This window comes from Bicyclus anynana, chromosome 22 (genome assembly GCF_947172395.1).
Source record: "Bicyclus anynana chromosome 22, ilBicAnyn1.1, whole genome shotgun sequence".
Lineage (NCBI taxonomy): Eukaryota > Metazoa > Arthropoda > Insecta > Lepidoptera > Nymphalidae > Bicyclus > Bicyclus anynana.
The window spans coordinates 3,615,273-3,637,795 of NC_069104.1; the positions used below are offsets into that span (position 1 = coordinate 3,615,273).

General features: G+C 38.7%; 1 protein-coding gene across 6 annotated transcripts in view; it reads right to left on the reverse strand.

Annotated features, from left to right (window-relative positions):
• Window positions 1–22,523, reverse strand: part of LOC112044531 (rho guanine nucleotide exchange factor 17) — a 150,753-nt gene that overhangs the window by 84,399 nt on the left and 43,831 nt on the right. For 3 of the 6 annotated variants that reach the window (XM_052888408.1, XM_052888405.1, XM_052888407.1), the window contains exons 2-3: window positions 6,182–6,286; window positions 1,703–3,701 (exon numbers count right to left, since the gene is read on the reverse strand). In XM_052888408.1, the coding sequence (XP_052744368.1) occupies window positions 1,703–3,701; window positions 6,182–6,243 (2,061 nt within the window). In that variant the 5' untranslated portion in view covers window positions 6,244–6,286. Of the gene's footprint in view, window positions 1–1,702; window positions 3,702–6,174; window positions 6,287–22,523 lie in introns of all 6 variants that reach the window. The other 3 variants (XM_052888406.1, XM_052888410.1, XM_052888409.1) reach the window with 3 other exon arrangements.

Here is a 22,523-nt window from a genome sequence, read left to right on the forward strand (position 1 = left end):
AGTCGGTAGGAGTTTGGCACTATCCGGTCAGGATGTCCATGAGGACTTTTTTTCCTTCTGGGAAAAATAAACAATTACGTATTCTAGTGGTCGCCGCGCGATTTCACCCGCGTGGTTCCCGCACCCGTAGGAATACGGGGATAAAATATAGCCTATAGCACTCAGGGATAGTGTAGCTTCCCAACATTGAAAGATTTTTTTCAATCGATTCAGTAGTTTCAGAATTATTCAATGCTAAGAAACAAACAAACAATCGAAGCTTTCCTATTTATAATATTAGAGACTATTATCAGACGCCCTCGACGTATAATACACAAATCCCAAGTAGCATATGGCTCCATAACCTCCTCTATCTTTGAGTTAAATTCCCATTCAAATCGGTTCAGCCGTTTCAGAGATTAGCCTTTACACACAGAAAGACAGCAGACAGACAAAAATTTAAAAAAAAGCTTGATTATGTTTTCGTATCGTTTAAATAACTTATAAGCACTTGAAAAAACGGTTATTTTGAAATCACAGACCGACAATTTAAATTTATTTGCACATATCTATTGATGATGATGTATTGATGTATTGATTGAGTCCTTTCAGTAAATGGTCGTTTAGCGAATTACTTCGACGTACAAATTATAAAGCTCTCGCTTAATTGTTTTCAATGTTCCGATAAAGAAGGCTGTAATCTTTAAAATGGCGCGTATTGCTAGGAAGCTCCTCACTCTAGAGGCTTAACCACCGGTGGCTTGGGCACTTAAAAGCTCCCCCAGCAAGGATTGTTAACTGGCAACAGGTATTTTGTATACATTTTCATTAGTGTAATACATTTATACAGGATGTCCCGTTAACAGTACGACATATTCTACAGGGTGATAGCTGACATCAAGGCCTATAAAAATAACAAAATAATAAATATATTAGCCGAAATTTTACGGTTTTTAATTTATTTAGATTTTTCTACAAAATACAAAAACCCCTACAGTGCAATTTAGTCGCACCATGTGCTGAAAAATTACTTGGGCTTTGATTTTTCACTTTGTCATTATTTTTGAATAATTGGTTCAACTAATGAAACTGTATTTTTTTTTTCACGAAAACGGGTCTGATAAGTTTTTATTATGTTGTACAAGTACATCTAGCTTATAAGTATGTTAATTTAATAAGGACTCCAAAAATGTTGAAAATTAGTCAGAACATTTTCAAAAACTTCGTCACAATGGCTATTTTCACTTCGAAAGGGTATAAGGATATATGAGAGTTTTAAAAGTAGACTGGTTCTGATAAAGCCCTTGCTATTCCCGGAAGACAAGTTTTCAGATGTAGTAAATTGACAGCTTTAACACCTTGGTGTGAAATATCAACAAAACAGTAATGCGTTGTCAAATTATTTAAGTTATACCATAGATACTCTTAGATAGTAGAGTTATATCGAGGAATATGTATACCATGGAAACCGTTGCTTAATAACTCTCATACTCATAATGATTTATATGTTTTTGCCTTGCGGATGATTTGCTGATGATGAGTTTTACTTTTTTATCAAATCCATCAAAATCTGCGAAAAATTACAAATAGCCTAGTTTCTGTGTAACTGCGGTCGGTTTTTGTCGTAAGACATGTTTTTACCTAAGACATGTCGATTCGTCATATAGGCTGGACATATAATTTATATTCAAAAATAAGAAAAAAATTACATTTAGGTACTCACATTGTGCTGATGCAGAGTCAGTATCACGTTGTCGAAGGTCGCAGAGTTCGACAGCGCTTCGGAACTGCCTCGGAGGAGTTCAGCTAACAAGTCCGTGCCAGACTTCACTCCTGCCAACTTCGACGGCGACGATGTAGCTCTCACATGCGTAGCTCCTTTAGACCTATTGCTCGAGTTTGATAATGCACCGGCGCTTATCTTTCGACTTGGAACTGTTGCATCTGAAAAGCTCCGCCGTCCGCCTTCAACCGATCGATTCGAAGGCGCTTCTAAGGTCTTCCCAAACGGACCTCTGCGAAACTGTCTCCTCTGTTCTACGTCAGAGGCGTCCGACGGGCTGTATGGAGAAGGCGAGGCCGTTCGATCTCGTGAGCAAGAATCGCTCTCCGCTTCAGACGGAGAGTCCCCACGAGACGTGACCCCATATTTTCTCCTTACACGACACGACGTGTCTTCTTCCCTTTCATCTGAACTTTGATGGGAGAACCTCGCCCGTCTAGTCCTCAACTCTTCCGACCTCGGCCACATCGGCATCGATCCTTCGCTAGGACTGGGAGGACCGTTCGTGAAAGAATCGTCAGATTTATCCCCGAGCAACGACGACGTTCGGGCTTCGGCCGACAAACGCATATCTGAAAGAGACACGTCACTGCTTTCACGCTTTGATCCGTTTACTGAAGAATTGGGAGGATCATCCTCACCTCCGTCGTCGCTCGCCGTGGTTATATAGATGCCTTTTCTCCGTTTCGTCTTATCGAGCGGCCTTCGTCTCTCTCTCACACTTATCGGCGCTGGAGAACAAGGATTCTGCACTGCAGCTAATATGGTTGCAACTTTCTCACTCGTTATAGTCTCATCCTCTTTGTCCCTATCTAAAGACTCGTCAGAGGCAACATCCGAACGCTGGGCTTCCTCCGGTAAATCGTTCGACCACTGTTTCACTATACACTCATAAACGGGCACAGGCAAAGGGACCGCGTCCTCAAAATCACTCACGGAATCCTTCCGAGGGGGATAGTTCACACACTCACAGTCTACATTCTCACAAGTGGCAGGTGGGTCCGGGAGGGGAGGAAACGCGAAAGGCTGAGCGGGTTCGAAAGGGGAAGTTCCTTCGCTGTGCGCCTGGGCACTGTCGGCTTGCGAGCCGTCACTTTCTTCGCGGAGTTCGTGGAGAACACGCGGCGGCATCAACGCGGGGAGACTGCCGCCGCCGTCGACGGAGCCGTCGTCGCGCGCGGGCGGCGTGCGGCGCGGCAGCGGGTGCGTCAGCGAGCGCCCGCTCAGAGGCTTGTGCGGCGCGTCGGGCGGCGAGCTGCGCGCAGCGGGCGCCGCGTGCCCCACCAGCCCCTCGTCCGAGCCCACCGCCGAGTCCACCGACGCGACCGACCCGCCCTCTGTCACATTTTCCTCCGTCACACTCGTGTAATCGCGGCCCGGCGGCGACTCGACCTCCTCTTTTCTCTTCGTCCGTTTGCCGAAGTCGAAAATCGAAGGTTGTTTCCCGCGGTAATACTTATCCTGCGCGAAATCACCCTGCGAGAACGACGCGCTGCGGTACGGAATAGTCTTCTGCGCGTACGAGCCCACTATGGAACGCGGCTCGACGCGGACCAGAGTGATGTTGTCGGCGTCGAAGTCGTCGCAGCGGTCGACGGAGACGCCGCGCGGCGGGCTGTGCCGGTGGCGCGTGCGCGGCGGCGGCACGGGCGGCAGCACGGGCGCCGAGTGCGGCGGCGGCGGGGGCGGCGGCGGCGGCGGGCGCGGCTTGAGCCGCTCGGTGAGGTCGCGCAGCAGCTGGTGGCGCGAGGCCCGGGCGTCGTCGCGCGAGCCGCGGCCCAGGCGGCGCTGGAAGCGCTCCAGCGTGCGGCGGTCGGGCTTGGCGCGGCCGAGGCACGCCGCCACCGCCTCCTCGGAGCAGCAGCGGCAGGGGCAGGCGCGCGGCGGCGGGACGCGGCGCACGGTGTAGCGCACGGCGCCCAGCGTCACGTACGGCGACCTGCGCACGCGCGTATGTTTAGCGTGACGTGTGGTCCGCCGAGCGGGCGGGCGGCGAGTGCGACGGATTTAGCCGACCGAGCCGACTGCCCCCGCGACTCGCCGCCGAATTCCGGGAGGATTCCCCGCGACCCACTCCGACGCTTGTCGGCCCAGATGATACGCCAGCTTCCCTTTGATGAGCCGGTCGTCAAAGAACAGACAGAGACACATGGACAGACACACAACACTTTGCCAACCTCTCTGACGCAGTTGGTAGTGCTGTGGTTCTCAACAGAGAGGTCCTGGGCTCGATTTAGTATTTTATAATTTCTAAATTGGCCAGGTCTGGTCTGGTGGCTAGTTACCACCCTTTCGGCAAAGACGTAGCACCAAACGGTTTAGCATTCCAGTACAATGCCGTGTATAAACCGTCAGAGGTATGGGTTGAATAAACTTGTACCACTTCCACGGCTTCCATCTTTTTTTTTATTCTTTACACGTTAACCCTTGTTAGTGATGATGCGATCTAAGATGGAAGCGGGCTAACTTGTTAGGAGTGGGATGAAAATCCACACCCCTTTTGGTTTCTATACGACACCGTACCGGAACGTTAAATCGCATGGCGATACATCTTTGTCGGTAGGTTGGTAACTAGCCACGGCAGAAGCCTCCCACCAGCCATACCTAGACCAATTAAAAAAACCTCAATCAGTCCAGCCGGGGATCGAACCCAGGACCTCCTTCTTAAAATCGACCACGGAGGCCGTCAAAAACCGTCTTAAGACTGCATCGTCATATAACATCAGGTGAGATCGCAGTCAAGGGCAAAGGCAAATTCGTTCCTGTGAAGGTGAACCTATCGCGTGAATAGGGTAACTGACAATCGCGGAGGACAGATATGAACGTCGCAAAACTAGCGAGCGTGAGGATAGCAGGTGGCGGACAGACAGACGGAAGACGCTCGGTATAAATAGGCGTGCGTTGGCGAACCGGCGGTATACGTGACCTCGTAACAATGTTTACATGTTGGATCTCGTTGCAGAGGACGTTCTCGACCCTTAACCGCTGGATTATCGTAACCGACAAAATTCAAATTTTGGGGAAAGTTTTTTTTTTAATATCTTTACAGAAATGTGCAATTACGTTGAAACGCTTACATTAAAAAAAATCATTTCTAGATTGTGGCGCAAACGAGAATAATAGCTAATTTTATATTATTTTATCTAGACTAATATTATAAAGAGGTAAACTTTGTGTTGTTGTAGGGGGTCTTCCCTGGATCTACTAAACCGATTTTAAAAATTCTGTTACCACCTAGAAAGACTAAAGTAATTTGTGTGTGTGTCATAGACTATATTTTATCCCCGTGTTCTCACGCAAACGGGAACTACGCAGGTAAATACGCGGGATCGCTTATAGTCCATTTGTTTTCATATGGAGTTTGAGAAATGTCGCCCGCACTTTTGCAAAGGCGCCGCCGCGACGTCTAATTTTTGCCAGCGCAGATAAAATAATAAATTAGCGTAAGTACCTTTAGAATATTTTTCTAAACGAACGCAGTAGGTAGGTGCCTACGCAAAAAGCAAAATAAAAAGCGTGGTCCCCCTGTAGCTGTACCGACACTATGAAAACGAATGGACTATATAATAAAAGTGTCGCTTACGATAATTCGGCGGTCACTGGTCGTTATGTTCATAATATTTATTGGATTCCTTGAATTGCATCTCGAGATAAGGAAAGACAGATCGTTTGTAGTGCGAGTGCAAATAGAGAGGACGTGCATACACCTCCGTGCTGCCTACACGTGAAATATCATCTTGATTGAAGTATTTACGAGTATACTTAATGCGCTGAGTCAGGCGCCAGTGATTTAGGTGGATCTCTGATGTTTATATCTCTAGATAATTATATTGTTTTCTTGCACACGTCAATTGAGTATTACAGGGCGAGGGTTTAACCGTAAAGTTACATAACCATAAAGTAACATACGTCAAAGTTAGTGAATTAGTATGTTGAAGGTGTAAACAAACATGAACCGAATCTTCGCCAGTGGTACAATGGTGTTATACGGTGTACGACAGTGGGGAAAGAGAGGATCAAGTGGCAGAGAATGGAGAAGCGTTGCCAATTTAGGGAAAATTCCCCAAATTCCGGGGGATATAAACTCAACTTTGGATCCGTTGTGTCCAAAAAATGTTAAATTCGTATAAACAATGGATCCAAAATTGAGTATAAAATGGCAAAAACCATTAACAATATCAATAAAAACTGTATTAATTTTACTTTATTACATAAGAGCAAGAAGACAGAAAGAAACAACACAACACGCACCTCTCTCGCACGTCGTTGTCATTCTACTTATACTTTTTAAATATAATATATATTATTAATTTAAATACCCCCCCCCCCCACACCAACACAAACGACGACTTAAAATAGTATATTTTATAAGCGCTAAGAAAGAGGGTAAGTAATAAAAAATCGGTAAATACAGGGGACCTGGAGAGCTCGCGTCGTCTTCGGAGGCCATCTTGCGGGGAGCGGGGGCGGGCGGTCGCCATTGGTTACGTCACACCACGCATGCTGCGCAGACTACCCTCGCTTCTGGAACAAGTGACGTCAGAGTTAATAAATAGATAAATAATGATTACTTACTTAACATTAACCATTCGCTGCTCGCGAGTATTTTATCGAAAGGCCCGTCTGCGTTGAAGAAGCCGAGTCAGGGAATGCAGTTTTAATCTACCGTTGTGAGCCATTTAAAAAATCTTTATATTCCTCTATCGCGCGGAGCATGATACTCTGTTCGCCTATTGCCCTTAGTTTACTTTATATTTTTTTACATGTCACGTAAAGAATACGATATACGATACGACCGGTCGTCCATTTAGGAGTCAAATGGTTAATAACTTTAAATAGTTTAATAAACTAAAAACCACGCTTTTAGCACGCACTAAAATACAAATATTGGTTTTAAGTCACGTGACTATTTTTTTCGTATTCCTGACAGCAAACCCTTTCACTTGATATCCAAATCATGGGGTGGATTTCAAACAGCCAGTTCGCCATCTTGGGGAGGCCGCCATATTGATTTTGTAATGACGTTTCTTAGCTATTGTCATTATTGTCATCAGAACTCAGAGCGTGTGCAAAATTTCATCCTAATCGAAGACCGGGAAGTAAGTCAATTTAGGATTCCTAGATTTGATTTTCTTACATAGTTACAAGTGATTGGGGAGGCCGCCATATTGGATTTGTAATGACGTATCTAAGCTAGTTATGTATTGTCATCAGAACTCAGAGCGTGTGCAAAATGTCATCCTAATCGATGACCGGGAAGTGGGTCAAATTAAGATTCAAAGATTTTCTTATATACATAACTAGCGGACGCCCGCGACTTCGACTGCTTGAAACTCGATGTAAACTTCCAACTACCCCTACCCAATTCTAGACCCCTACCCCTACCCAAGGTCGATGGACCTCGTACCGTACCACATAAAGTTTTAGTATGAAGTCTAAAAAACCTCGTAACGCACCAGAGGAAAGTACAGAATAATCAGTGCCGCAGTATGCTAGCCACAAACAGTCAATTATTCTCACGTTTCTGTAGCACCCACGATTATAATTGATCGTGTGTTGGTCACTGCGTACATGACTTGTATAGTATGTCGCGTGGGTACTGCCGTTTGCTTTTAAGAAACGTGAGAATAATTGACCGTTTGTGGCTAGCATTAAAGAGGATAAACATCATGCAATGAAAGCTTTATCGTCCTCCGTTCTCACTTCAGTATGTAACTCCGTATATTGTAGTTATTTTAAATTTTCCTTATTGTTTGTCTGAACTCTGGAGTGCTCTAGATAAAACGTAATAGCATTTGTTGCTGAGTCACAGGAAAAATTGATTTGAAAGAAAATCTGGCGTGTTTTCTCTTTAACTACATTTATTGCCTAGCCCCGTGAGTCAGTTTATTGGGTTTTTCTTTTTGATAATTTTTTTTTAGATCTCAGAATGATTCCTATTCACTATTTCATTCTTTATTATCAAGCTATTAAAATAATCATCAAATCAATTGAGAAATATCATCTGTATGGCACCGGATGACATTTGTTTCATAGAATCTCAATTTCGTTTAATGTCAACAAGTATACGTCAAACATAGTGAATAAGCCTGTCTAAAATATTTTGGCTTTGTCATTTTAATTTGTAGTACTTTTAAGGGAAGTGGTACAATATTAAGGAAAACTTCGTATGAAGGTCTTCATCATCATCATTATCAGCTGCTGGACATAGGCCTCTTGTATAGTCCAAACACCACGTTCTGGAGCCGTCAGCATCCAGCGACTCCCTGCAACCCGCTTAATGTATTCGGTTCATCTAGTGTCTATGAAAGGCTTACCTCTAAAAAAATCAAAGAATCTTTCGCAGACGAAGTCGTGGTCGTATGCTAGTTTTCCAGGTCTACATACATTTTTTATTAAATCGATACCTACCTACTAATATTACTTTTAAAAAGGTAAAGTTTGTAGTTTTGAAGGGGGGGGGGGGAGTCTCTGGATCTACTGAAACGAAAAAGCCACGTTATTTGTGAGTGGCATGGGCTTTGCTCTTCTATGTGCCCCGCCCATTGCCACTTCAGCTTTGCGACTTACAGCTTTGTCAGTTACTTTGGTTCTTCTGCGGATCTCCTAGTATACACCTAGGATACACCTATCAGAGCTCGTTCCATCGCCCGCTGTGTGATCTGCACATAGTTCGAGAGCCGATGGCCGTTGGGGTCCCAAGGTGCTGGAATGGCGGCCCAACAAAGTGCAGTGTTGGTCGACCCCCTACTAGGTGGACTGACGATATCAAGCGAGTCTTAGGTATTCGCTGGATGCAGGCGGCTCAGTATCGTGATGTTTGGAAGTCCCTTCAAAAGGCCTGCAGTGGACGTCCATCAGCTGACATGATGATGATGATTATGATAAGCTTTGTATGAGTGTCATATTTTATCCCCGTATTTCCACGGGAACGGAAACTTCGCGGGTGAAACCGCGAGGCGTCAGCTAGCGGTACATAAAGTCATAACACACACAAATATCATTAGAACAATGACATTTAAAATTATAATTTCCCCAACAAGCGAGCGTATCGTATTTCAAAAAGCTCGCAATTGCTTTGATCTTTAGAACAAGAAACCGCCCGCGGCCTGTAAAAGACTTCATAATATTTTGACCTTTTGTGTTTTACGTGGGCACAAATTATTTAGGGTGTACATACACTATGAATGAATAAAAGGTTACTGCCATTGACGTAATAAACAGTCCAGACACCCTCTCCTGAACTAAACAGTGAAACACCCAAAGACTTTATACTACAGATAAGATTACGTGCTTACAAAATCACCAAATTTAGCTAATCCACTGAGCGCACACCTGCACAATTTTATGTTTACTTACGTTATATATTTATGTAAATATAGTTTTTCACTTCCTAAACACACAACTCGACATTGTAGACAATATTCAGGTATTATTTATTTAAATAAGTAATTTACAATTCATCATCGTCATCAACCCATATTCGGCTCACTGCTGATCTCGAGTCTCCTCTCATAATGAGAGGGGTTAGGCCAATAGTCCACCACGCTGGCCCAATGCGGATTGGCAGACTTCACACACGCAGATAATTACGATAATACTCTGGTATGCAGGTTTCCTCACGATGTTTTCCTTCACCGTTTGAGACACGTGATATTTAATTAAGTTTACAATGCGACTAAATAAAATTAAGACGATTAGACGCTTATGTTTGCAATCTGAGATGGAAGCGGGCTAACTTGTTAGGAGGAGGATAAAAATCCAAATTTCTAGTTTCTACACGACATCCCGGAACGCTAAATCGCTTGGCGGTACGTTTTTGCCGGTTGGGTGGTAACTAGCCACGGCCGAAGCCTCCCACCAGCCGAAAAACTAGGGTGGTAACTACCCACTAGCCACACCTGAACCAATTGAGAAAACCACAATCAGCCCAACCGGGTATTGATCCTAGGACCTCAGTCTTGTAAATCCACCGCGCATACCACTGCGCCATGGAGACCGTAATAAACAAAATAACAAATGGACCAATATATGGAATCATGTCTGTCCATCTGTCTGTCAGTCCGTGGTCTATCCCTTAAGAGGTATTGAGTTGAAATTAATGTTTATCAAGTTATTAGTTAGCAAGTCAAGTGCTACCTGACTTGCTGTATACCTTTTCATAACATAAAAAAATGCAAGCTGTCCAATACTTACCTTTATATCAACACCTGATAGTATTTTTTTAACCGACTTCAAAAAGGAGGAGGTTCTAAATTCGGTCGGATTTTTTTTTTATGTATGTACACCGATTATATTATAACTAGTAAGCGCCCGTGACACCGTTCGCCTGAAATTTGGGATAAAAAGAAGTATAAATGCTGCTCAAGGACCTGAATTCCATTAAAATCAGTTCAGTCGTTTAGGCCAATGGACAAATATTAAACAGTGTTAAATATGTACTCAGTATTTAACTGTTTGTTTGTTTGTGTTTAAATTTTTTGACGATCTCCGTGGCGCAGTGGTATGCGCGATGGATTTACATGACGGAAGTCCTGGGTTCGATCCCCGGCTGGGTCGATTGAGGTTTTCTAGGTCCAGGTCTGGCTGGTGGGCTTTGGCCGTGGCTAGTTACCACCCTACCGACAAAGACGTACCGCCAAGCGATTTAGCGTTCCGGTACGATGTCGTATAGAAACCGAAAGGAGTGTTGATTTTCATCCTCCTCCTAACACGTTAGCCCGCTTCCTACATCACTTACCATCAGGAGAGATTGTAGTCAAGGGTTAACTTGTAAACAATAAAAAAATATATTTGTTCACTGGCCTAGTTCCAGAGAAAACAAATTATCTAAAAAGTTGATTATTGTCTAGTATCGTGTAATTATTTACAGCATTTGACTATTAGCACTTGAGAAAACAAAATTATTTTAAAATCACAGACAGACACTTGAATTTTTTTTATATATTGATTTAGATATTTCATAAAACTTAATCCACCAAAATGAAAATAAAATACTTATAAGAAAATAATGGTTGCGAACAGGCAACGCCATCTATCGTGAAACGTGAAATTTACATTGTAATGCGTGTGGGCGCCAAATTTTGGGCGGGCGGAAAGCAAACGCTTCTCAAACTCATTTCCATAAAGTTATGATAGATGACGCTGTTAATAACTTCACTAAAAATAACTATTTAGGGAGCTTTTATATTAGGTTGGTATTTGATTCGGTAATTACGTTAAAAAAACGTAGACAAATTATTCTAACTAAATATTTTAAAATAAAAACCATGGAAAATTCTGTTTCTGTAAAACTGAGAGACCTATATCTTAAATGTAACTGAAAAAAGGGAAATTTCGAACCTAGGACCTTTTGACGGCCTCCGTGGTGCAGTGGTAGCGCGGTGGATTTACATGACTGGCTGGTGGGACGCTTCGGCCGTGGTTAGATTCCATTCTACCGGCAAAGGCGTACCGCCAAGCGATTTAGCTTTCCGGTACGATGTCGTGTAGAAACCGAAAGGCGTGTGGATTTTCATCCTCCTCCTAACAAGTAGCCCGCTTCCATCTTAGATTGCATGATCACTTACCAGCAGGTGAGATTGTAGTCAAGGGCTAACTTGTAAAGAATAAAAAAAACCATTATTCATAACCGACTTCAAAAAAGGAAGTTATATAAATCTTTCATAACGGTTCGGCAAATCAATTTATTATTTGAACATTGACTTTATATTAAAAAAAAAACAAAACTTCCTACACACGATTCGAACTCGTGCCCCGTTGAAGGCTCTGTCGCCAATTAAACTTAATAATGGATGTATACAAGCCGAGCACTTTTATAAATTAAACACATTTGCATTTCACACCTCCGGTTATCGTGTCAATTTATCTTAAATGACACTGGGATAAAAATCAATTATACCTTCTACATTAAAACGCACACATACACACTTTTCGTGTGTTTTTTCAACGATAAGTTGGACCTTGACAGCGATATCACTTGATGGTAAGGGTGCTTTTCCACCACCAGAGATGTGCTACGCTAGCTGCTATGGATGCGTTTGATATCCAAACTAAGTAAACTTGACGGTATATTTGATCGTGTGTGGCTGGCGTAAGACAGTATAGACAACAGTATACCGTTCATGTGTTTTTTTAGTCTGAAAGACCAAGCGAGTTTCATATACGGCTACGTTCATAAAGATAGTATTAATATGCACCTACTGCTTTTTAAGTTGCGCGGAGGCGTTTAATGTACAAATTTTAGAAATGCTGTTGTAATATTAAATACCTAATTCGAGCGTATAAATACATTGCAATAATGAATATGTATGTATGTATGTTCATTGGTTATTTAATTAGAGACAAGTTGTTAATGTTTTTATTATTGTTAAACGTATATTAATACATGTAATAAAATTGAAATGTCTTGCTGTGATTTGTAAATAACTGTGTTATCTCAAATGCCTACAGCCATTTACATGATTACTAAAACACAAACACACGTTTTTAAAACTTTCGTCTGTCTATCTGTTTGTCCAGGCTAATCCAAAATAATAGAAACACAAAACCAATTTTTATTGGATCTTGCATTGGAAAATAGAGGAAAATATTGACCAACATACAAGCTACTTTTTATCCCGAAAAAATCTTAGGTTCCAGCTGGATTTGTAAAAAACCGAATTTCACGTGGACGAAGTTGCAGGTGTACGCTAGTACGTAAGTAAAAATTCCCATCGTGAGGTAATAAAATTATACGAGATGGACAACAAAAGATGCCAAGTACCAGGCAATCAGAAATGTAAGGAAGTTTAAACAAATTTAAACGGAATTAATACCTCTTGTCGGCCTTGCCATATCCTTGTTTGAGGATTGTGAGGATTTTTGTTATGCCTACAATAATGCTCGGTCGAGCAATTTCGTTTATTAACTCATAATGAATAGGGTAATTCCAGGATAGATGCCCCAGTGGGATAGATGACTTGATTTTTATTTCACTATGTTAGGAGCACTGTAGGAGTTAAATTTTACTGTAAGTAACGAATCCTCCCCCCGCAAACCTTAGTGTCGGGAGGATTTTGACCGGAGTACATGCGCTTCGTCTGTGTGAGTAAAAATCTTCCGCGGTAAGACGACAAAAGGCGCCAAAATAAGATTCGTTAGTACTTTCAACAGTGTATTTTTTCTCTCGCTTATAATGTCTATTTTTTTTCTATTTGTCTGCTTGCATTGAAGATTAACCTATGTAAACTGATAGATTTTATAGTAATTGAAACTCATCTTTTGTTTTTATCGATAAAGGCATCTATCCCCTACAAAAAGTATAGTTGCCCCGTTTTTTATTAGGATAGATGCCCCTAAGGGCAACTATCCCAAACTGTTTATTATAAGTGTTGTATTGTTGCAGGAGAGCAAAATGTCTCGTAAATATAAAAGAAAACAGGGTGTTGTCCTTCGTACTGTAACCTAGACCGAAGACAGTATGCTAACAGCATTTAAAGACATTAAAAAGGAAGAGAAAGGCGTAAATCTGATTTTTAGAATATAAGAAATACCATCTAAAATATTAAGACGAAGATTTGCCATTAAAAGCAAATCTTATTTTCAAAATAACTGTATATGTACTGTTGTTTTAAATTTGATTTACTTTTACTTTGTATTGTATTGCATCATATCATTGTAGTTACTATCTGGCATAATTATTACTAAAAAAATATATTCATTATAATATAAGTCGTTTTTAATGCTGGATATATATCCAGCATTAAAAACGACTCGTGGCTCTTACATTCAAATTAAGAGAAGCTGGATTTCCGCCAGACCGAACAGCAATACGTCAGTTAGCATACCAGTTTATTAAAAAGCTACAGCTAAAGCATAACTTTAACCAAGATGGCCAAGAAATGAAAATGAAAGTTATATAAAACACCATAAAGACTGATTATAATAATATAGTTGTTTGATTTCAGAACAAACCAAGTACAATGTTTAAACTAAATCGCCAATCGCCACTAAGGGCACCTATCCTCAGAAGTTTTTTCATGCTAAGTCATCTATCCGCCACAGTAGGCGTCTATCCCATTTTTTAGAGGTCCAAAAAATTACAATTTACACAAAATCTACACAGTCTATATCAGAACGATTCAGATAATATAGAACATTAAAAAATATATTTAATATCTCCCAAAGAACGCAATTCTCTAAGATTATAAAATTCCGAGTTATTTAGCATTTTCGAAAAGTGGGGCATCTATCCTGGACTTACCCTACTAGACTAGCTGACGCCGCGCGGTTTTACCCGCGTGATTTCCGTTCCCGTAGGAATAGGGGGATAATAATTATATAACTTTCTTCCTCGATAAATGGGCTATCTAACACTGAAATAATTTTTCAAGTCGGGCCAGTAGTTCCTGAGATTAGCGCGTTCAAACAAACAAATTCTTTAGTTTTATATAATTAGTATAGATATTAATGATATCTGTAATACGTACGTATTAATTATAGTAATCTGATGTTTCATCATTTCATCATCATTGTCAACCCATATGCCGCTCACTGCTGAGCTCGAGTCTCCTCTCAGAATGAGAGGTGTTACGTCAGTAGTCCACCACACTGGCCCAATGCGGATTGGCCGATTAAACACACGCAGAGAATTTAGAAAAATCTCTGGTATGCAGGTTTCCTCACGATGTTTTTCCTTCTTCGTTTGAGACACGTGATATTTAATTTCTTAAAATGCACATGCCCCGAACCGGATTCGAACCCAAGCACCCGGAATCGGAGGCAGAGGTCACCACTGATCGAGTACGGCTGTTTATATTAATAGAATTCAAACTAAATAGCCAATTGTTCTAAGAATACCACTGTAAGAGCATGGGTCAAACTTTTATCCCTTTGAAAAACACGGAAAAAAATACAAACTTAAATACCTACTTGAATCCTGCTATATCTCAAAGCTTCAAGGAATTTCGAAGATCAGGCCACCATCATAAGTTCATAGTACAATACTGGTATTAAAGGTAAAATAAAAATCTGTTTAGGCAAAGATTAAAGAATGATACAGAATGAGCCTATGGAAGCAGCACAGTGAGGCCGGTGAAACCCACAAAAAAGTCACGTGTCTCTTTGACATCCACATATACTAACTTTTTTCATAATTTGTATTCAAGCTTTAACACTAACAACAATCATAATTACTAATCAATAATTTTTTACAAAAAATTACCTTTAAATAAATAATCCATCTTATTTTTTTAGTTTTTGTGAACAGTTTTTAAAATATTTAAAAACATAAAACGCCATTTTTCTTGAATAATATTAAAAATTACTGGTGCGACGCCTTGTGTCGAACTAACTCGAGAATGTATCTATACTAATATTATAAAGCTGAAGAGTTTGTTTGTTTGATTGAACGCGCTACTCTCAGGAACTACTGGTCCGATTTGAAAAATTCTTGCAGTGTTGGATAGCCCATTTATCGAGGAAGGCTATAGGCTATATATTATCCCCGTATTCCTACAGAAACGGGAACCACGCGAGTGAAACCGCGCGGCGTCAGCTAGTTAATAATAATTTGTGTTTTAAATGGCTGCATCACTGCCGTGTTCCGTGCGCTCTATCTGCCCATTATTCTTTAATCTGTGTGTTTAGGCTTAAAATTAGTAAATACTGTCATTTAGCCTATCACTTGCGAAATAAAGCGTCCAGATAGTAATCTGTGGTCTGCGGCGAACGCCACCGCAACGCAAGGTCGGCCCACTTCAAACCTTTAGCCCTATAGTGTTACATGCCACACTCAAAATAACAAGTTACACTCAAAAATATTTGATTAGAACGAAGTTATTTCTCGCCAAAAACAATGTGGTGCATGACTATCCTACTTCCTATCCTACTAGTATTGTTTGGATGTATGTTTGGATGTTTGTTACTCTTTAACGCCGCTACTACTGAAGCAATTTGGCTAAAATTTGGAATGGAAATAGATTTTACTCTGGATTAACACATAGGCTACTTCTTATCCCGAAAAAATCCATGGTTTCCCGAGATTTGCGAAAACTGATTATTTTAATGATATGAATGATTGTTACTCCTTCACGCCTTGTTTACTTAATGTAATTTTCAAAAAAAATCATAATTGAGGGTATATGAAAGTAGATAATAATGATTTAAATCAAGTAACAAATTATGAACTTAAAACTAAACTTAAATTTTAATCATTGATTTTTTTTATTTCAGTAGGTACTTACCTCCTGAAATCAAAAAATAAAAAAAAGCAAAATAAGTACTCACTTATCTATTTCACATATTATTCGCTTAATTGTTCTAACAATTAAAACAATGTAAACATTATCATCTCTATTTATTTAAATTTCTCACAGTCAAATAAAAAAAAAAATATGCAAGTCTCAAGTCAAAAGTCAACGCAAAACCAAAGATTTCATATAAATAAAGATTATACAGGAAGAAATTTTTTCAAGTACGGATATTTTTATATTTTGTACATAAACAAAATTTAATGAACACGTATTTTTTCTTTTTTTTTTTAACTCAACAATAACAAAGTTATCGTTAGCTAAAGTTTAAACATTTAAACAGAATTTGAGGGTCACCCTATCGCTGTACTAAGTAATAGCACAGTAATAGGCAACTACAAAATCAGCTGGTAGGTACTAGGTTAGCGAGCGCCCGCGCCGAGGGCCGTTGACCTTTCTACGTTTATTTTTGTACCTATTATTTTTTTATTGGGCTTAGGACCATCAATAATGCGTAGTAATAATAAAAATTATAAACTTTCGATTGGAATAATGAAATACAAATGATGATTATTATTACGCAAACTTTTGCATTAAAGGATGATTCGACTTAAATGCGCAAGCGACGGCAGATTGTCTGTCACTGGTCGCCCATCGGCAATTCGGCAGGCGTCCTCGGGGTTTTTTCGATCCCCTCACCCCTGCCACCCCCGTCAGCCGAAGCCGAAGCGATATGACTACTGCCGGTATTTCTTTGTCGGCGTCTTACAAAGTGCCGCCAGCAGTTGCGCAGTTTGTTTGGGAATGTGTCCATTATTTTGTTATTTCTGAGACATAAATTGAAAAAAAAAATTACATAAAATGTATCGAACTGTTTGTAGATTTATGTTCTATTAATGATACAGAACCACGAAAAAAAATGTCCGCACTAAAGTCCGAATCACCCTGTATAATGATTTATTTATTTTGCTATCATCCGCGAAAATTCGGCGAACCCATGCGACAACGTCACCCAGGTCCGACAAAATACTCTCTACGTACGTTTCACCCCGAAACCGGAGCATCCTCAGGAGATGTTGACTCTACAACGTGCAATTGCAAAGTCTTTGCAAGCTTTGCGGATGATAGTAAAATAAATAAATCATTATATAATCATGATGAACTTCCGCAAAGTAACGCCTGCTTCTATCCAATATATAAATAAAGGTTTTCTAATCCTATCCAGTCATGAATAATGCATATGCATAGATATAGATAGGTATTTGTATTTATCGTCTTCATTATAATACTGGTACTAATTAGATGTGAACGAACAAACATACAAATTAGCACAGGCACGAGCGTTATCTAAATTGGACGGGAAAGTGTTGATATACTACACTGAATAAAGAATGATCCAGAATGAGTCTTTACAAGCAGCGTGGTTAAGCCGGTGACACCTATAAAAAAATAACGTCCACGTCTCCTTGAGATCTGCATATAAAAACTCTTTTCAAAATTTGTATTTCAAAATTTAACATCTACATAAATTAATGTAATAATCAATAATTACCAATAAAAAAATACTCTTTCATAATTCTTTAGTTTATGTAAACAGTTTTTAAAAACATATAAGACGCCATTAAAAATAAAAAATACTCCTTCTTATTTTTTTAGTTTATGTAAACAGTTTTTAAAAACATATAAGACGCCATTTTTTTTTGTTTTTGAATAATATTGACAATTACTGATGCGAAGTTTCTTGTCGTCTTGACTCGAGAATGTATTAGTTTTTGAATTTTGTATTTGAAACGGCTACGACACCATCGTATTCCGTGCGCTCTATCTGGCTAATATTCCTTAATCTGTGATATAATTTAATTAATTCAGAAGTGACACTTGTGCTACTGAGGAACTCAACTTGTTTCTACGTCATTTCTATTTTTTTATCAATTTCCTGTTAGTACAAGTAATAGCCTCCTTTATTTTTACCCCTTAAGTGTTGATTTTATTAAATTTTAAAACTAACCCTTAGCTACCGACGAACTTGACTCTCTCTCTACTCGACTCGTCGACTCGATGTATTTTTTATTTTTCAACCGATTTTAAAGTCAAACATCATACATTAGATTAAGATTTTAAATGCGAATCTATATAAGTTTATTTTGTTTATTATGGTTTTTCACTTTAACTGTGTACTGATTGGAGGGATAGTGAAGTATAAGTTTAGACACGCAGGCTAATTCACTAAGTTTGTCGTATATTAGTTGACATACGAAATTGAGATTCTATGTAGCAAATGTCACCCGGTACCTACTGACAATCCTTCGTGGATATCATACAGTAGGTAGATGTCATTTCTCAGTTTATTTGAATTTCATTTTAATTGGTTGGTAATAAAGACCAAATTAGCGAAAAGGCCATATCCAATATTCAAAAAGGCATACAATAGGTAAGTGGAGGAATCCTGACTTGAATACCGAAAATTAAAGTATTTAAATATGTAGGTAAACTAAATAAATATAAATTAAATAATCAAATACTTAAGTCAAACAAAGTAAACAACAAAATAGTCAATCATAAACAGCCAATTAAATCAAATAAAGGTAAACAATAAGCAAGATAGATGAGATACATTAAGAGTAACTCGTATTTTATATTAAACACATAATGAGCACTTATCTACCTTTTTTTTCTTTTAAAAGATATGATTAAACACCATTATTCATCTCGCCAAATAGATAAAAAAGTTATAACTACGGTTATTTCTTTTAAAGCAACTCAGATAGCGTATCTAAAATCTAATTAATCATTTCACACGTTATTTTGATTAGTATTATTGAGATAGGTAGCCACCTACTTATACAAGCTTTAATGAAGTACATTATTCAAAACCGTATCGCAATAAAAAAAAATATTCGACGAACTTTACGTCAATGTAAAGGTTAAAATTTTCTCTTCATTGTGTTTTGAGCATTAAGTATGACTAGCTGACACCGCGCGATTTCAGCCGCGTGGTTCTCGTTCCCTTAGAAATACGGAAATAATGTATATGATTAATTGATAAATGGGCTATCTAACACTGAAAGAATTTTTCAAATCGGACTAGTAAGTCCTGAGACGAGCGCGTTCAAGCAAACAAATAAACTCTTCAGCCTTATAATATTCGTTTAGATATTTTTATGGTTTAACGTTTCAGTAAGTTTTAGGGATGATAGAACATTATTTGATTGATTGATTATTTATCGATAGAAATACCTATATTTACTAGATTATGAAATCAATTTCGAATTTGAGCACGATTGTTTTACCATTTTTTTATTTAAGTGGTGGTTCCTCAGACCAATTACAAATGGACCAGAATCGCACCCAAATTCACCACCAAAATTGTCTGTAATTTTTTGAGGGGGAGTAAACTCACATATCGAAATTATTTAACACCAATAAATATATTCTGTGTCCCTAGACCATACATATAAAATATTTGATACACACCATATTTACTTAATTTTTACAGACTAAGAAACACATCGCTTACACTTGTAACATGTTTTGCTGTTCCGGCTGAAGAATGGATTCTTTTTAGTATTGTTTTGATGATGTATTGATGGTGTAATATTGTTTGATGATATTTGATGATGTAGTATTGTTTTGAAAATGAAACTTTTTATGAACTTTATCTTTTAGTAAACTAGAAGTTGTTGATCGCTTTTATGCAAATAACAATTTTTGTGTAGTTACACAAACCGACATTTCTAGGGAGCTATTTACACGACAAAAAAGAATTACAACAATGAAACATTGATTCTATAGCAACAGTTTTTATAAACGTGTTAGATGGTTCATTCTTGATCTTACACCGAGGGGTAACGTCTAGTAAGTCAGGTCCTTTTGCAATTGGTCTAAGGGTTGTCTTAAAGTTATATTTATAACTGGTGGAAAACACTTCAGGACGAAACATTATTATAATATCTATATACCAACATATCATCGTTAAATTATTATTAAAAATATAGGCGATAGCTGCCAAAATCTTCGAGACCGTATGGCGGTAGGGGTATTTAAAATAGAATAAGGATAAGGTCGTCTTCACATTACACAAACATATTATTCCAACACACAATAATTGATACAGCATTATTTTAAAGGGGTAGTTAATAAGGGATAATATTGAGAAAGGTGATTCATGATAAATATCGGAAAATTCATAATCGTTATTTAGACTACTACCGGACGTCTGCGAATTCGTCTACGTGGTATTCAGTTTTTCACAAATCCCGCGGGGAACCATGATTTTTTCTGGGATGAAAAGTAGCCTATGTGATAATCTAGACTTTCTATTTCTACTTCAAATTTTAGGTGATTCGGTTGAGTAGCTGAGGCGTGAAAGAGTAACAAACATTCATACCATCAAAATCATCAGCTTTTCGCAAATCTCTGGAATCCATGGATTTATTCGAGATAAAAGTTATCCTATGCGTTAATCCGGAGTAAAATCTATTTCCATTCCAGATTTCTGCCAAATCGCTACAGTAATAGCGGCGTTAAAGAGTAACAAACATCCAAACAAACATACATCCATACAAACTTTCGCGTTTATAATATTAATTAGTAGGATTTAAACGACTCATTGCATGGCTAGCTGGCCTATTCACTAACTTTGGTCTATTAACAACTTAATATATAATTAACATCAAATTAATAGCTAGGTACCACATTTATCGTATTCCGTAAAGCCCATTGTTAACGAAAATCACAATACCAAACGCACTGGTTAGAAGTTTTGATCAGTTAGCAATAAATTAATGGTGAATACGAAATTATGTGACTTAAGATTGCTCACAATAGCTAGTTGGTAAAGTTCGTGTATATTCCACTAAGGTTATGCAAAGTTAGTAAATGGGCCAGCAGAGCTTAGACCCACCATTAAAAAAAAAAGTATATTTTGGTCTTTACTATCAATCTATTAAAATAAACATCAAATTAATTGAGAATTGTCTACATAATGCATGATATTCACCAGTTAGCACCGGATGACATTTGTTGATAGAATCTCAATTTCGAAACGTCAACTAACGTAAGTCTAAGTAAGTGAATAGACTGCAGGTGTAAATGATAAAGTTCGGGATAATGATGAGGTGTGACGATCTCTTTCCATTTTTTTCAATAAATTCCATTAGATTTTGTGAAATGTCGCTTATCTGTTAAAAAGGTGTCTAACCTAATAAAAATAATACACAGAAATGAGAGTTGGCTCCACGCCACATACTAAAACGATTTTTTGTCACATACAATATCGTAATGGTCGGTTAATCCGTGGGCGACTGCAAGAAAAGAGGGTTGTTAAATATAGAATTATAGACGATACAGCTTTAGTATGTTTCGGCGTGGAGATGATAGTTGCTAGCTTACTGCATCTATACCTATAATAAAACTGGTCGATTTCTATTACCTACATTACATCGCAATTTGAGATTTAACTTATACCATTTGTAACAACAAACGTTAGCGTGGCATAAAGGAAGCCAGCGCCATCTAGAATCTATACTTATAAATCGAATTCTGTACATTTTGTACATTCTGTACATTGCAGATATTTTGAATTTTTTTGTTGGGGGGCATTATATAATCGATACTAAAGCTAAAAATATATTTTTTCGATTTTTTTGTCTCTCTGTCTGTCTGACCGTGTTTTTTTGTTATTCGGGCATCACGCTGAAACTACAGATTATAAGATACTTTTTATTGCGAAATTAAAATTAGAAGGGGGTGAAATAGAGTTTGAAAAGTATGGAAAGTCTTTCATTTTTAGAGTTACAGTATCAAAAATTTGTTCATAAATCATAAAAAATACGAAATATAATGTAATTCAAAAATTTTTAAAATTCAACTCAAAGTGGATAGGGCTTGAATGTTTACATTTATTTCAACGCGGACGAAATCGCGGGTGTCCGCTAGTTGAAAATAAAATAGAAAGATTGAATATAAAGTACCTACTCGCGGATGGTCGCGACTTCGTCCGCCCTTAGACCTCCTTAATCCGGCCCTCTCGCAAAATCCGTTCTTAGGGGACAACTACTAACTGTAAACTACCTTTCTACCAAATTCCAACTTTGTACATTAAGCCGTTTTCGATATACATAATTAGCGGACGCAGGCGACTTAGCCCGCCCTTAGACCTCTTTAATCCGGCCGTGTCGCAAAGTTCGTTCAGCTTCGCGGACATTAACTAAATATAATGTACCTCCCTGTCAAATTTCTTCGTTGTACCTTAAGCGGTTTTCGATATTTTCGTGTTAACCTTTCACGTTTATGTATTTAGATACTCGTGGAAGATTTAAACATTAAGTAATACTTAACACATTATGTATTTTAATACTTTTTTTCTGATATATAAACACTAGACCAGGGTAGGCGAACCTTTATGCATCAACGTGCCATTTTTTCTAAAAAATGTTTAATGGGGTCATTGGCGTGCCATCAAATAATTTTGACTTTCTGATTATTTGGAGAATAACAATAATAAATACTATCAAAACTCTTTATGAAAT